At 46.9% G+C, this 16,517-nt stretch overlaps 1 protein-coding gene across 1 annotated transcript in view; it reads left to right on the top strand.

Annotated features, from left to right (window-relative positions):
- Positions 1–45: 45 nt before the first annotated feature.
- SLC13A3 (solute carrier family 13 member 3) overlaps positions 46–16,517 on the top strand; it is a 28,669-nt gene continuing 12,197 nt past the window's right edge. Inside the window, exons 1-3 of the mRNA XM_085313993.1 lie at positions 46–232; positions 10,799–11,064; positions 11,448–11,611. Of these exons, the coding sequence (XP_085170119.1) occupies positions 122–232; positions 10,799–11,064; positions 11,448–11,611 (541 nt within the window). The 5' untranslated portion in view covers positions 46–121. The remainder of the gene's footprint in view (positions 233–10,798; positions 11,065–11,447; positions 11,612–16,517) is intronic.

Raw genomic sequence — 16,517 nt, 5'->3', positions numbered from 1 at the left:
CTCGGTGCCCGGCCGCGTCCCTCCGCCGGCGCGCCCTGCCCCGCGGCATAAAGCGGCGGCCGGGCCGGGCCGGGCCGGGCCCGGGGCCGGGATCGGGACTGGGATCGGGATCGGGATCGGGATGGCGGCGCTGGGAGCGCTGGTGAAGAAGGTGTGGAGCGTCCGGCGGTTCCTGGTGCTGCTGTGCGCGCCGCTGGCGCTGCTGCCCGTGCTGCTCAGCCTGCCCGCCAAGGTACCGCGGCGGGGGCACCCACCGAGAGCACCCTCTGCAGAGCACCCGCAGGGGGCACCCGCGTGGATCACCCACCCAGGGCATGGACTAGAGAGCGCAGATTGGCGGGTGTGGGTGGGGGGCACCGGGCAGGGGCACCCGTGGGGATCACCCGCTGAGGGCATGGGCTGGAGGGTGCAGATTGGAGGGCGTGGACATGGGGCATGGGCCAGGGACACCCATGAGGGTTCCCCACCAAGTGCACTGACTGGAGGGCACAGGTTGGAGGACATGGGTGGGGGCATCGGCTGGGGACACTCAAGATGCCCCCACTGAGGGCAACGAATGGAGGGCATGGGCCAGGGAACACCAGCTGGGGTATGGACCTGGGGTATGGACTGGGGGCACAGGCTGAGGATACAGAGATAGATTACRGACTGGGGCCCTCGTGGCCCTATTCCACCAGCCTACAGCTCAGCTACAACTGAGTAGGGCCCTTGCCAGAGCYGCACATGGACCCGCTTGCTGTGCGGCTGTGGTGGCTGAGGGAGTCTCCTGGGCTAGGACCCCTCAGCCTGGCGTGGAGGGGACCACTGGGGCCTGCGGTCTGGCAGAGCTCCACGTCTAGGAACCRCCCTTCTGCAGCCCCCTCGGATTGTGATCGGAGGGGATTACTTTAATTTTTTAGAGGAAAGGGGATCAGAGTAGTAGATAACAAAGTTTATGTTGCTTATGTAGACACTTGCGGAGGTTTGAAGAACTTGGCTTGAACAAAGTGGCACTAAGTAGTACTTTTTCTGTTCATACCTATGGGAGGCTTAGGTGCCATATGGGACTTTTTATTGAAGGAGGTCACATATCAGTTGCTCCGTTTCCCAGCTGGGGAAACTGAGGTCCAGCACAGGGGCATGGCCAAGGTCATCCAGCAAGCTCTTTGCAGAGCTGGGGCAGAAAGCGATTCCTGAGGCTGTGCTCCCATGGTCCAGCAAAGCCACCAACTCCRTGCTGCGCCTTCCCTAGTGAGCGGGAGACTGCCATAGACAGCAGTGCTGGGCACAGTAAGATCAAAGCTGCTGAGATGGAGCCAACACTATGGTGGGATTCGTGCTAAAGCCGCCTGTGAAATGTGGTGTAGTTGCTCTGCTCCAGGGCATYGCTGCTGTTCATGACAGAAGTGGTGGTCGGCACCTTGCAGGTGTGGGCTCTTGGCAGCCTGGGACCTCTGTTACTGTAGCTGGAGAGGCTTTGTGAGGGAAACGTTTGAGCTGTTCTGTAGACATGGAATTAACTGGTCTCCTGGTGAGCTTTGGGGTTTTGGATGTGTGTTAGGCAGCATATTAAGCAATTTGTCTGTGGCGAGACTTTGGAAAAGGAGGGATTTTTGCACCTGTCTCATACACGCAGCTTTTGCACACTGAGACCATCTGAGTGCTGGGTGGAAGTCCATGTGGCAATAAAGTCACTGGGAAATGTTTTTTCCAATGATTTCAATATGGTTGGGATTTCACTCTAATATTCTGACTCAGATCCATTTGAGAATGACTTTGTTTATAGCAAAAAAAAAAAAAGTGATGTTCAGTAGTTAGTGATTACAGAATGATTAAGAGGCTGTAAGGACACGAAGGTGGCACTTGCTTCTAGCTGTATTTTTCTTGTCAGGCAAAACCTTTACTTTCAAGATAACATAAATCTCCTGAATTAAAAAAAAAAAAAATAGAATAATCATTACTTTATTTCATGACATAATATATTAAAAGATATATATATATATTTGGATTTAATCTCCCTAGTTTCCTCTTTTGCATTATTTGGCTGAGCACTTTATGGGAATATATTAAATGCTTGCTTGCCTCAAAGAGCAGTAAGCAAATTGCTTAACAGGTGCTTAATACCTTTGCAGATTTGTAAATAGTTCATTATATTAGTTTGTACATTCATTTAGTGTAGTTGAATGAGTGACTTTAAAGATTTTTAATGGTATTCCGTTTGACTTTGGCACTTGTAAAATCTTGAGACACAGTCAGAGGGTGAGGAGAGGCTGCGTGCTCAGTGCAAGCCTGTGTGTGAGCTGAGCTCGGAGCTACCCCAAAATGTCATCGCGCAATGATGAGTCAGGAGAATACATCACACGTCAGACTGGCGCTGCGCTGCTCGAAAGCCCTCGCTCTGGGTACCCTTTTGTACTGGTCACTGCACATACTGATGCACACAGTATATGGAGACCTGGGTATTCGAGGAGGAGAGTTCCTCTCCTCACGTGCAGGAGAAATGTCTGCTGGTGTAACTACTGTTAGAAAACACCAACTGTGGTTTTCTGATATGGTGCTAGCATGCTCCTTGTGTGCAAACTCAGAGAACTTCAGAGACAGTCTAGTCTGCTCAACAGGTTTTTCTTAAAGAAAAATGTGTGACGCAAAAGCGGGACTTTACAGCTTCCCACAGAAAGTGGAACACTTGCAGCTGAGAGGGTCAAGGACCAGCGAGGCAGCTGCGGCCAGGAACGAGAGGCACCAGCAGAGCTACTGAAGGAAATTGCTGGCTGGCGTGCCTGCTTGCATTAGTGAGTTATTCTTCATTTTCCACAAGCTCTAAATGCATTATAGCTAATAGCAATGAGATTGACTGTTACCTGTACTGTTTGCTGTCAAAACACTGACACTTTGATGATAGCAGGACTCTTGTTAACCAGGACAGTGCTTGTGGACTTAAAGCAGATTTGAGCTGCGGTTTCATCAAATTCTCCCAAAGTTTAGCATATGGATGAACCTGCAGCTGTTAGTTACTGTCAGAAAATTGTATCTAKTCATGTTCAGAGGTCAATGAATCATCTACAGTTTCAACATTAAATTCTCTTACTTGTGCAGCAAGAAAGGAAACTTGCTGTTGCGTCGGCATGGGGTTAACTTCTGAAGTCCAGCGCTGCGCTTCACCCTGCTCTCGGCAGCTCAAGCTGCAGGGGGCTGTGAGGAAATGAAGGGAACAGATTACGTACTTAGCAGCAATGTAAAAACACAAAGAATGGAAGAGGCGAAGCCTCAGCAGGTGGGAGTCTTGCGTGGTTGGCGTTTGGAAGTCATCCCAGTGTGTGATGGAAAATGTGTGCCCTCAGCTGTGCTGCTTGAGTTAAATGATTTAGCCAAACACAGGCCTAGAGTCCAGCCTCATGCTGTCCTGGGTAGCCACGTTGCAAGAGCTAGTTCAGATAGCAAACTCCATCTCAAACTGAATTCAACCTACTGGTCCGTGGCTGATGTTACTCAGAGGCTGGTCCTGAAAGGACACCTGTAGAGAGCAAGCTGGTGGCAGGAGCAGTTCCTTGGTGAGGTGGAGTCATCTTAGCAAGCTCTCTGCTACTAATTTCTCACACACTTGGGAGTATCTTGGAAAATCTGAATTACTCCTCAGGGTGTTAAACTGGTAGACTAAGAAAAGCAGCAAGGCTCAGCCCTTGCTAGTCTCGGGATGAGGTTTCCCTCATGAGAGAACGTTTCTTAGAGGYGTCTCTGCTGTAGTTTCCTGTTCTTGGGACGCTGAAATCTGTTCCCACATCATGTCAGCGTTTACTGTCTCAGGAAAAATTCTCTTTTCCAGGAAAAGGGGCTTCGTATTTCGGTCATCGGCCCTGATATCAGCCCCTAAAGGCTTTTCAGTCATCCTTGTCCCCACTGGGATACTCAGCAATTTTAGTCTTGCAAGGGATCAGAGCCATAAAGAGCCATTTGAGCTTTGGCTTTAAGGGCAGCATTTCACTTGGATTTGGAGACCAAGAAATCATGATCTAAAGTTCGGTTTGATAGATAACAAGAAGTGGGATGTGGCTTCTTGGAAAGGCACGCTTCTTAATGAAGCCCTGTGTGCAGTGGGTTTTCCAGTGAACCTGCACTTAGGTGGCCTTTCCCTGGAGACAAAATCCTTTGAGAAAAGTCACATATCAAGTCTGGCCTTGCCTATTGCTGCTGAACTTCAGCATCCCTACCTGCAAGGTACTAYGAAAATCCTCAGTGGTTGTAACCCTGCAGCAGTTTTTCTCCAGGCACCCATGCAGAACTTGATGTCCTTACACAGGTGGACAGAGTCATGGCAGGCATTGGTGCTGATGTTTCAATGATGCCTCTTGTTTGATGCCCTTTTTAGGTTGCAGCCTTGGAGAAAGAGACTTGCATAAGTGTTTTTTGTCTGTAATCTCATTCCTCTTAAATAGAGAAATGAAATTTCTGCTTTGTGGGCAAGTTTGATTAGACTTTAGGATGTGCTCCCTGTGTTGTAGCTGGAACAGTTGTGTCTGTCACGTAAAAGAGTACAGTGAAATATTCGGTGTGGTGCTGCCTCCCTGCAATCGATTCTTTGCATGAGGATCTGTGTGTCACCTCCCACTCTGGTTGTTGCTGAAATGGTTGAACATTTGACCCATGAGAGGAAGTGCCTGCTTGGGAGAGCTGTGAATGATTGCAAAGAGCTCTGGCAGGGCAGGAGGGGGTTGGAAGAACTGTTCTACTGGAAGGAGCATGGGGGGCACTTTCAATGAGCTGTGCAAAGAGCTTGTTCCAACAGCTCCTAATGAACTCAATGTCTACAGCCTCTTGGCTTGGTAACAGCTGAGGCAGCCAAATCCACTAAAAAGAGCTCTGGGCAGGCAAATAGGGCCCAATGCCTTCAAAAACAGACTTGTCTTCCTGAGTGGGCGTAGACCAATTTAAAGTCAACTTGGAAGTGATGAGTCCTCCTCACTAGAACAAGGAGACTTAAGAATGAAGAAAAATGGCATTGCTTGCATTTGAAAGCAAAGAGCATGGACCACTTCCAAGCTATGTCATTATGGGGGCAATGGGTGATGCAAATGGGGGCCAGTAATGTGGCAGGTGGGGAGCACTGCGTCCCCAGCAAGATAAAGGGGGACGGATCGCCGTGTTGCTCCATGCAGCGTGCAGGAACATGGACAGGCAAAGGAGGAGTCATTAGGAGAACAACCTGGCAGGTGGAATAAGCAACTGCAGCCTGATTACACATCTTGCAGGAAATCCATACCCATGTTACATATGTGCTTGGTGATTTAGACACCAGTCTCTCAAAACTGAAAGCAGTTTTCAGCCAWAGGAGTTGAGAGGGAGAACTTCAGCAAGGGGAGTGACAGTGGGAAGCTGGGTGACTATGTTTTGCCACATGCACTGGAAGCTTCTGTTTGGAGAGATGACTAACCTGGTGAAGTAACAAGCTGGCGCAGAGGCGAAGTGAAAGCAGAAATACTTTGAGGGAAAAGAGAAGTTGATGAGAATAAATATTAATTGAGACTTGTGAACCACAGAAAACTGAAAAAGGGAGAGGAAAGGACTGAGAAGGAAATCCCTGGGCAGGGTGTTGAGCGTGGTAAGAGATTTTTCAAGTGTTAGGCACAAAAGGAATCTTGAGCTGTGATAGTCTGTTCCTAGATGGATAATGCAGAAAAAGCCATTTGCAGTAAGCATTTCTGTCCTGTGCTCTGGAAAGTGCTGGCAGTACAATCCTATAATATGAATATGAAGCTGAATGATAAAGAAATATTTTTATTGTGACARGAACTAAAGGAAAATTAAAATACTTGCATCTAACCCTGAATGCTTTAAGATCTGCAGGTCTAGACAACTTGCATACAAGAATTTTTAAAGAGCTGCCTGAGGAGCTCTGTGGATCAAAGAACTGGCTGCATTTGCACCTGTCTGGGGGTAGATGCGTATAGCTGGGAACAGTGGCTGTAGGTCTTGCCTATCTGGAGTCCCTCTTGGGGAGCAGGTTCCAGAAAAAGGCCTTGAGATGGCAATATGTCATTACCTGAACATAGCTATCCAGACTGGCTATCCTCAGCCAAAAGGGGTAATGTGAATTTTTGTGTATAAACACATGAAATCTCGAGTAAGAGCAAGGAGGGACTCCTAGGTGACTRTTTGCTGTAGTTGTAATTGTTGCCAAAACACCCTGCATTCTTATTTCCACAATTCAAAAGAAACTTTGATAAATTGGAGAAGTCTCAGAGAGCAGAATGAGTAAAGGACTGCAAAACAGGCCGCATAGTGAGAGGCTGCAGGAACTTGGCCTRTTTCTCAAAGAACAAAAAGGCAAAGAGTGGCTTGTTCATCATCTCGAAGGCACATCACTCGAGAGCAGAGTTTGGATAGGGGCTGCCCAGCCTAGGGGATGAAGKGAGAGCATTTGATGAGATGCAGACGATGGAAGCTGGCAGATGCAGATTACCACAGCGTACTTTTAATAGTGAGGTTAAGGAACCATAGGAGCAGCTTTTTCAATTGTGATGAATCCACCACAGATTAAGTTTCTTTTTAAATCAAATGTGGATCTATCTTAAAAAAAAAAGACTCCTGATGCTGAAATAGAGATTTCTTCAAATAAGGAGCCCTTTTAACCTCATATAGGATGCTTGATCATCACATTGTGTTGCTTTCACTTTATAGTCAATGAATAGTTGAACTTGTGGGTCAGCTGGTGCCTCCCGGAGGAGGTGTGAGCCTTGGGGTTGAGACCTCTGAGACAGGGACGATTTTCCCTACGACACCCGTTTTTACCGTAAGTTTCCTATGTGATCTTGATCTTTCTGAGCTTCAGCTGCTGCATTCATAAAGTGGAGAGAATAATTCTGTTTTTCTGCCAATTGCAGAACACATCTAGAACCTCCCATAGAAGTGCTTCCTAAGCTTTGTATTTTTCGTCATATTTCCAGAGCAAAATATCTTGAGCATTCACTGCAGCTCTTAATGCTTGTGCCCTGGTGGGAATGGCCCCTTTTTAGCTGCTCCGCAAATACCCAGTGGGAGCAAAACAAGTCTGCTGGCACGAGTGTTGGTAAACAGGGCTTGCTTTATGTCCAGATTACATAATGTTTGCAGGAGCTGAGCTGGTGGATATTGGATTCAAATGTCCATCTAACTGGAGAATAGACAGTGTGACTAAGGTGGCGGTGGAAACTGAGCTGTGAATTGTGAGCAAGATGCTAAAGGCACTGCTTGTTTTTTTTTTTTTTTTTTTTTAATCAAATACTTGCGAATATTACAGATAAGATGTTCCTTCATGACAGCAGTGGGATGGAAGGGCTTGAAAAGCTCTGGTTTCAGGCAAAATGAAGATCTTCTGGAGGTCCCAGAGTGTCCCCTTATGCTTGTGTGCCCCCTCATTTGCTCATTTTGCCGAGGGCATGCAAGGAGAGCCTGCATTTGGGACACGAGGCTGGGGTGGCCACGTGATATGGAAAGGTCATTGGAGGAAAACTGAAGCTGGGCAGGGTGCATTCAGCAGGGCCCAAGGCTGGCGTGGCACCAGGGTGAGTGAAAGCCCTGATGTCCCCTTCCAGCCTGATTGCCCGCGGGACGCTTCCCCGCTGAGGCACGCTGCCTGCCTTCCTCCGCCGCTGCTCGGCCGAGCCTCGAGCGTGGAAAATCCCAGGTCTTTCGGCATGATGAAGATGAGCCCTGGGTCTGGCGGGGCAGAGGTCGTCCTGGAGACTCTTGTGCAACAGGAAGGTGAGATGCTGTAGTCCAGAGCTGCAAAGCCCTTCCCGGCAAATCATTAAATGGTTATAAAATTAACCCAATCACAAGACCTATTTTAAAGTTTGTATTTGCTGCCATTTTTCCTCCCCCCCTGAACTTTGATAGGGGCTTATTTTAGAAAAACAAGGCTGCGTGGAGGTGAGGGGAGTGAAAAGGCGCCTGCTCCTCAGAGACACAGCAGAGGGATCGTAGGGTAGAGAGTGCGCGGGGGTGACAGTGCTGCATGCAGCAGCGCCCGCAGCCCGGAGCGCGGACRTGGGCAGCTGCGGCCCTCTGGCCAACACCCCCTTCTTCCCAGCGTTTTCACGGCTGGCCTGGGGCTGTTAGTGTAGTGCCTGTATACTGACCAAGCTCGCCGGCAGCCAGGAGCATTAATAAATGTTTGCAAGATACCTTGAAAACAAGAGACCTTTCTATTTTATTAATGGTTTGTAGTCTTAAAYTTCTGTTCTGGGGAGTAGTTGCTCCAAATCTGAGTTATTTCTGAATGGTCTCRTTCTTTATTTGTTGAACGATAGTCCTGTCTTAAGTGAGAGCTGGCTTCGTACAAGTGCAGTTTGTCCTCTTTTGGGGTGAAGTAAGTTACACAAGCAATACTACATCTTTCCTTTTGAAGTGCTTTGCTGTTGATCCATGTAGTTTCACAGTTTCAGAAAACCCCTCCGTACCATACTTCTTCCTGGCCTGTTTTAGTTGGGCACGTTGGCTTTTGATTTTTTTTGCAATGAAGATCAATTATTGGATGCATTCTGTCTTTTGCTGTAACATTTCCCATATATCAGAAAAAAAATCCTRTTACTTACAGCTAGCTTTCTGAATTGTTTCACCTGTTTCATCAGGTCAGTTGAAGTCTTCCTTGATCTGCTCTTCTGTCAAAGTGATATTAAAAATTTTTGGTTGTTTTACCCCTAGCAGAGGCAAAATATGTTTATTTTGAAGTCACTCTGGTGAAACTGTCCTTGCAGAAAACTGGAGAAGATTGTGCCACTGGGAAGAAAAAATATTTTGTATGACCTTTACCACTGGGAAGAAAAAATATTTTGTATGACCTTTAGCAAGAAAATGGAGAATAATTTAATGAGAGCAAAGCTATTTCTTTGGTATATAAGAGGAGCCAGAGTAAAGAGAAATAATCAGTTGCCATGGGAAATAGATCACTAATCTAGTGTGCAAACATGTCACAACATGAATCTTTGTTTGCAAAATTTGGCACTCCCAGGTTTGTTCTGGTCCTGCTGGTTCAGAGGAAGTAAAGCTATAGGGAATTTATGGGAGCTGACAGACGCCAGATGAGCCCTAGGAATATAAAGGTTTTACATCACAGCATCTCATATGTAACTTTTCCTTGGCCTAAAATTAGGACTGCAAATGATCTTTAAATGCAGATCTTGGGAACCCCACATGAAGCAGTAGCCTCCCTGTAAATAATGTGTTCAAAATCCCAGTAAGTTACTCTAGATTCTTTGGTATTCTCATTTCCACATGCACTGGAGCACTTGAGGCTTTACAAGCGAGATTGCTTGTGAAATGCAAAGCTAGAAAGCTAAAAGTAAATGACAAGTTCTTTCACTCTTGCCAATTTGMGAACACTCACTACAGATCTATTAAAAGGTAAAAGCACTTTTGCTTAAATTCASTTAGCTTTTATCCATTCGGGGTGTCAGAGTAGATTCTGCTCTTTAGCTCAATAATCGTGATAATTTTTCATCATCGCTGTGCCTGTGTCACTAAGCTGGTATCTGCCGTGCGAGCTGGAGGCTGCCGTGTTCAGCTAAGACCTGACGTGAGTTTCTGCAGGTGGCCAGGCAGGTTTTGCCTCAGCCTTACCTGCTCCTGTGGCTTGCTGCRTGCTCAAACACTTCATGTGAGACCGCTGTATCTCCAAAATGTAGTTTGTTGCAATTCCCAGTTCATGCTGTTCCCCGAATCAGYCCAGCCAAGGCTGATGGGGAGCTGCCATCGCCCTCAGAGAAATCCCGGCAGCCTCGGTGCCTGGGGGGAAGGTCCAAGCGGAGCTACAGAGGTGGCTTTGAATAACAATTCAACCTGTTCAATAAGCTGGAAAATAGTGGCAAAATAAATAGTTCTGGGGCTTCCAAATACCTCTGAGCCGTTATTTATAGCCCTGTGGGCACGCTGCCTCGCAGGCAGTGACAAAAGCCCTCTTCAGCCTGGCRGTGATGGACGGGTCCGTCGCTCTCCTGTGTGCTCCGGGCAGTCCCCTGCCTCCCAGCGCTGCTCTRGGGCTCTCTCCTCCCTGGGCTTCGGGCAGTTGTCCTGACTTCTTTCCCCAGCTCGTTATTTTGGCTGGGGCTGTCATGACAAATGGCTTTGGGAGGGTGAATGAAGCCTCGCTGCAGTGAGGGACCTGGCTCGCCACCAGCCTTGGACGAGGGCTCAGTGGCACTGAATGTGGGCAAGCTTGTGGCAAATAGGAAGTGGCACAGCACTATAACTCTTGATTTACTGATTTCCGTAGGGACTGGRATGGGTTGCCTTGGAATTGTTTCACCCAGATCTCTCCGGAGACTCTGATCCAACAAAAGAAACCTTTTTRTATGGCTCCTTTTGCAAATATGGAGACCTGATATGTCCCTTGGACCTCTCTCAAAGGCGCTTTCTCTTAGCTGTGCAAAGCATGGTCTGTGGAAGCTGGAGGAAAACACAAACATATGAAGTGCAGCAGCTGTCAGATGATGCAGACACCTAAGGATATTAGCAGTGCTTGTTTCCAGCAGCAGTGCATGCTGAGGATTAGCACTCTAATTCAATGCAGAGGAGCAAGTCCTACACGCCACAGCTTCCCTGGCTGATGCCTCAGTGTATTTTCAACCAGCAATGCATCAGAGCTTCAGGCAACCAAGGAAGCCCTGAACCCCATGCCCAATTTATGGGGGGCAATGTTGCCCTTGACGGGAATAGTTTGGGGGAAATACTGTATCCTTGGAGGAGTAATTGGTGCATATTGCTTGTCTGTGATAGGCATTTCCAAATGAAAAGACTTCTCTGTAACCCMGCATGCATTACTTTATCCTCTCTGTTTCTTTTGCAGGAAGGAAGATGTCTCTATGTGATCCTATTGATGGCCCTGTACTGGTGCACRGAGGCGCTGCCGCTGGCTGTGACAGCCCTGCTGCCCATCGTCCTCTTTCCCTTCCTGGGGATCCTTCCATCTAACAAAGTTTGCCCACAGTATTTCTTAGACACCAACTTCCTCTTCCTCAGTGGCCTCATCATGGCATCTGCCATCGAGGAGTGGAATTTGCACCGCAGGATTGCTCTCCGCGTCCTCATGTTAGTGGGAGTCCAGCCTGCCAGGTGAACAACGGAGCCACCGGGGTGTTTCCAGGGGGGAGCGAGCTGCTGGCGGTCAGGAAACCGCGCTGCACGCGCGCCTGCCGTGGGCAGCGATGCGAGCGTCACCCACGCACCAGGGAGCTTCACGTGCTTATTGAGTTTGTTCGGACAAGCTATCGCGTTTGCTCAGAGGCTAGCAGAGCCCAGGGAGAACTGTTTTGTTCAGCACCATATTGATAGTTATTCTGGTTATTTATTCTCACCCCYGTTACAGGATAGTCAGGTGCTTTTTCCTATTAATTTTATGTGATCCCTGTGCAGGAGCTATTCTTCCTGTGGCTAGGCTATGTTAGAGTATCTGTCAAACTCAAGAAATTCAGCTTTTTCTTCTTTCTGTCTTCCAGACTAATTTTAGGAATGATGTTGACAACGTCTTTCCTGTCCATGTGGTTAAGTAATACTGCCTCCACGGCTATGATGCTTCCAATTGCAAAYGCAATTTTGAAAAGCCTCTTTGGGGACAAAGACACATCTAAAGATCTGAACAGGGAAAATGAAGAAAACCAAGGTAACTGAGACAGGGCAATAGTAGAAGCAAACTGAGGTCTTCACTGCTGCTAGCAAATTTGCCCCATTTCATTGCCACCCCTGGCACAAGTACCCRGATCTCTTAGCTGTGACTTGGTCTGTGTGCTAGTACTCTCTTAATATGTACTTCATTACAGCAGTGGAAGGTTGTTGGCATATAACTCCCTTTTATCCTGCCCCTTCCTCATGTCATGTAGGAGTCAATGCTTATGAGTTGCAAACGTGCCTGGAAAAAATGAGAAAGAACTGGTGATACCCAGCTAACCTGCTCGGTAAACCTGCCGCCGGCCCAATCTGAAATCCAGGTCTGCACACGCCTTGGGGCACGGGGATGCTGCGATTCACGCAGGTGTCCGCTGGAGCCAGGGCTGCAGATGGAAACCCCTCCGGTGACGSTGCTGGGGGGCTGGCCGGGGCTCACGTGGGCGGGCGGCACTGAGGGGTGGGGGCGTCCGGGGCCGCGGCGCAGTCGTGGCTAGACCATCTCTCCTCTGCCCCGCTTCCTTTCCCCATCCGTGACGYTGGAGCCTTCTAAGAGAAGTTTGTGCTTCTGGCAGACAGTAGTGAAAAAGAGCAAAGCAGAACGGAGGTTCCCTTCACAGCYGTTACTGATAGCAATAGTTGCAGCTTCTCTTGCTTGCACTAATTAGCACTACTTCTGTTTCTGCAATTTAAAGGTAACAGCTTTTTGGTTACTGATGATTTCCAAGGCAGAAAAATGAGCCCCCAGAAGAAGACTCAAACACTTGCGTATTCCAGTAAAGATATACTTAATCACTCATCATTAATGTGTAGCGATCAGGAGACATTTGCATTCCAGGTTGCTTTATCACATTTGCTGTATGAATTATTGACCATGCACATCTATTAAAATCAATGCCACTGACCTCCTTGCTATAGTTTCCTATTCTGGAGAAGAACTGCATTTTGTGAGTTTGCTCTTTAACCTTCTTGACCCCTGTCCTATGAAATGATTTGTTGTGTAGTTGTTACCATAAATACAGCAGATTTTGGGAACATGTAAATCAAGACCCCCATTGGCCTAGGCACTGGCAAGCCTGAAGTTAGTGTCCTTGGCTCGTAATGCTCACAGTGCTGGAGAAGGCAGAATAGACAAAGGGAGAGGGATACAAGCAGAAGAATGAATGAAGTGTTACTTGGAAAATTTCCTGTGATTACATAATGATGTATTTTTTTCCTGAGGCAGACTTGTAAATGTAGTAAATACAAGTAAAGGGGGAAGTCATTGTAAAATATAGAACATCARAATGCAGGTTTTCCTGTAACCTTTTTACTTGAAGTTTAGTGTTCCAGGACAGACTCTTTCTGAACAGATGGAAAAACCTGAGTTCCCTGAAGGAAGCCCTAAACCTGCAGTCAGTCAAGAACTAAGAGTCTGATTTTTATACCTAGGGGAGGAGAAGTGAAAATGAGCTTTCTCTAGAGGTTTCCTACCTGGTAGGTGGCATCTGCAGTCGGGACCAGTGGCATTTCTCAGATGGCATGTCACAGCTGAACTTCTTTTCAGACCTGATGAAACCAGGCTCCTGACAGTGGGCTGTGTAAGGAAGCAAACTTTAACAYTGATGTACGACAACATCAATTTGGTGATCTGCTTGGCTACGCTTTAATAGCACTGTAGTATATCCCAAAAGGTAACAAGTAAACTTGGCTAGGCAAAAGAAATAAAAATACATTAAAGAATATGTAGCATTCAAAGAGTTGATTTTTCAGAAGAAGTCTCACCAAGTATATGAAAACAGCTCTGTAGGTACGTAGCGGTCAGCCTGGCTTGTGCGTATCATTTGAGAATCTAAATCATGTCTCTGATAAATGGATCCCATTTTTATGCTGATGAGATAACCGAGAGGTTGGAGTCACTTACGCCCGTACTTCCCCGCGTGAGTAGCGTTTTACAGGTCAGTAAATATTTGCTTGCTTGAGCTGTCAATAGCGAAGGATTTGGAATGGTTTGGGCTTCGTTTTGACACGGTTGGCTACTGCCACAGGAATCCAGTGAGATGAGCTGTGGCAGCCGAAGTTCTGATTTTTCTCCTACATGGAGAAAATCYTCTGCAAAATCTGAGGGGAAGGATGACTCAGCCTTGGCCCTAGCGAATCTCCTGTATCTTGTAACCAGGCAGGTGTGGGAAGATAAACTGTGCTTAGAGTTTGTGTGTGTGTGTGTGGAGGGGTCTTAGTGGGTCACAGACCTGCGAATGGTGTCTCTGAGGGGAGTGGGGGAGAAACGTGTGTATTTGCCCCCCGCTGCCTGCCTCTGCCCGAGCTGGTGGGGTGCGACCCCAGCACCACCAGTACCCTTCGGCGCATGGCGACATTGCTCTTCAGGCCTCTTAAACCTTGTAGAAGCARTAGAAATGTTATTAAAGCCAAAGCTTTCCAGGACAAGCCCTTCTGCCTCTAAGGTACACAAGGAATTTGGGTGGAATGGAAGGTGGGCTGTTACAYAGCTTTAAAGGTTAATTTACAGGGAAATGCTCTTGCTCAGCGGTAGCAGCTAATGTCACCATCGTTCAGTCTCTGCCAAGACGTAGAGCTGGAGAGGGAGATTGGTGGAGCTGGGCTCTCAGGTACAGCTAGCTGGTGTTCTCAAAGTCATAAAAAGATGAAGTGGCTCTTCAGAGGAAMCAAAACCATTTGCTAGTTCATGTGCCATTTGAAGAAGGTTTCCCATTGAATCAAAAAGGCTCTATTGCTACAATTTCATGGTGGGCTGTTTGATTTGGAGATGGAAAAAAATGCTTCTTTATAGACTTTTCCAAACAAATCTTCCAGATGTTTTGTTGTAATTATTTTTTTTAAGATAAAAATTATAGAGAAAATAGTTAAAAATAGATTAGGTATCTCTAGAACTAAACACAGTTTGTTTTGGATCCAAGTTATTTATTTTATTTTATAGTATTTAAAAAAATTCTGCTTAAATTTATCTTTAGTTGTTTTCTTCCGCGTACATTCAGTTTTTTTTGTTTGTAGCACTTACTTAACTGGAAAATCTGTTATTCATCCCACTCCAGAACTGCAGGATGGCCACTGAATCCTTCTCATACTGCTCAATGAGAGATCCTTATGGCCTGATCCTCACTCAGTGGTTTTCAGCCTCTTTTGATTTTTGAACCTCTAATAATCTTCAACCCCCCACTTTTAGAAGTTTACTAGGAAAAGACTGCACTACAGCATCTCTGACTTTCYTTTTCATCATTGCCTTTTGCAGACCTTCCTGGAGAGAGAACTCACAGATGCCAGGGTCCTAGCAAGAGGAGATGGGATTTGGGGCTTAGCAGAGAAAATTTGAAAATTTCTAAAGGTGGAATGAAATATATATCTTTGCAGAGCCAGCACTAGACTTGAGTGGGACTTAAATAATAACATGCSTTGGGCAAATCTGTTGGGGGATCAACAGTCAGCCATGAGTTAATATTCTTCCTCCTAATTACATCCCGGCATCATAGCAGCATTGAGGTGAAAGCTCAGCATGTGTGTGTCCCAGCCCATTAACTTCATTTCAGTAAATTAGCAATGTGTAAAACATGACATTGCAAAACTCCTTGGTTCACTGAGCAGGAATGAGCTGGTTGTCTTCAGCGCACAAGTGCGGGAGTTCAGAGACTTTGACCGCCAGCTCCTTTCCATGCAGCCCACTTTCTGCCTCAGTGGGTAAACAGGTAGCAGAGGAGTGTGTTTCCTGCTGAGAAAGAGTGCAAGGAAATTTGGGGCTTGTAGGKGTGGTGATGGCAAGAAGCAGGCTCCGCACTCAATCGTCTGAAGAGCCGGGGAAGTGGAGGGACCCAGGCTTTTGGTGGAGATAAAGTGCAAAGACCCGAAGCAAAGATAGCAGAGCCAGCASTGACAGTGAAGGGGCACCTAGACTGAAGGGAATGAAACTCAGAAATGCTCCAGGCCTGAGGAAGAATATGGAAAGCAGGATTTAATAGCATGCTTGTATTTCTGACCTCAGGAGGTTAAGCCATGAGTCAGAACTGTGAAAAGTCACAAGCCTTAATTGCAAGATTTAGTGAAAAGGAGAGGTTACATTACATTTCTATCTATCTTTCAATTTCTAAGTCCTGTGTGTGGGACGGAGTTGGGTGCTCCTCCCCTTTTACTGCAAAAGATAACRTTAGTTGTGCTGTTCTGTTCAAACAGGATGACTTTTTTCCCCAACTTTTCCCCTTTTTCCCCTTTTCCCAACTGCTTCTGAGTCCTGCTCACCCTCCCTGAATTTGGCAGCAAGTGAAATGGAGAGGCAGAGATGGTGTAACCTGCATAGCAGGGTCCCTGAGAGCTAGGTATGCTGTGAAGTCCCTGGGGTGGCCTCAGACTTGKGTCCTGGCTGTGGGCTTGGGCGGAAGCTCTCAGCCTGCAGAATGCGATGTTTGAAGGGAGGTGATAGTTTAAGATAGTCCTTGCTTTCTCGGTAGGTTTCAGAGGACCATGTGTGAAGCCTAATCCCCAAATGTGTCTCATGGGTGCCTTTAAAGAAGGAAWTATGCTTTGTGGTGACATTGCAAGGGATTAAAATGCTCGTCCCCTGGGAGTGAGTAGCTTTGGACCAGACAGTGCTCTTGCCATACCCTGAAGAACATGTGTTACAAAGTTGTCAGGCTTAGCAATTTTTGTTCCTAAAAATTAGCTATGATTAACCAACAAAACAAAGATACAATTGGGTAAATGCAACCTGGAACTACTGTTCAAATTAGAATATCCCAGACTCTGACCAGTGGCAGAACTAATAAAAATGCCAAGCCCATCAGGGTCTTGGAGAAGTGGTGTGTGCTGCATTGAGAGTTTTTGAACCATCAGATTGGGGGCCTGGAGCCGCAGCTGGAGGAAATGGGTTTGTTCATCCCAGCTGGACACTCCTGATG

The sequence above is a fragment of the Rhea americana genome, unplaced genomic scaffold (genome assembly GCF_003343005.1).
Source record: "Rhea americana isolate MKP2758 unplaced genomic scaffold, rheAme1 scaffold_4, whole genome shotgun sequence".
Taxonomy (NCBI): Eukaryota; Metazoa; Chordata; class Aves; order Rheiformes; family Rheidae; genus Rhea; species Rhea americana.
This window is presented reverse-complemented; position numbering and strand designations above follow the sequence as displayed.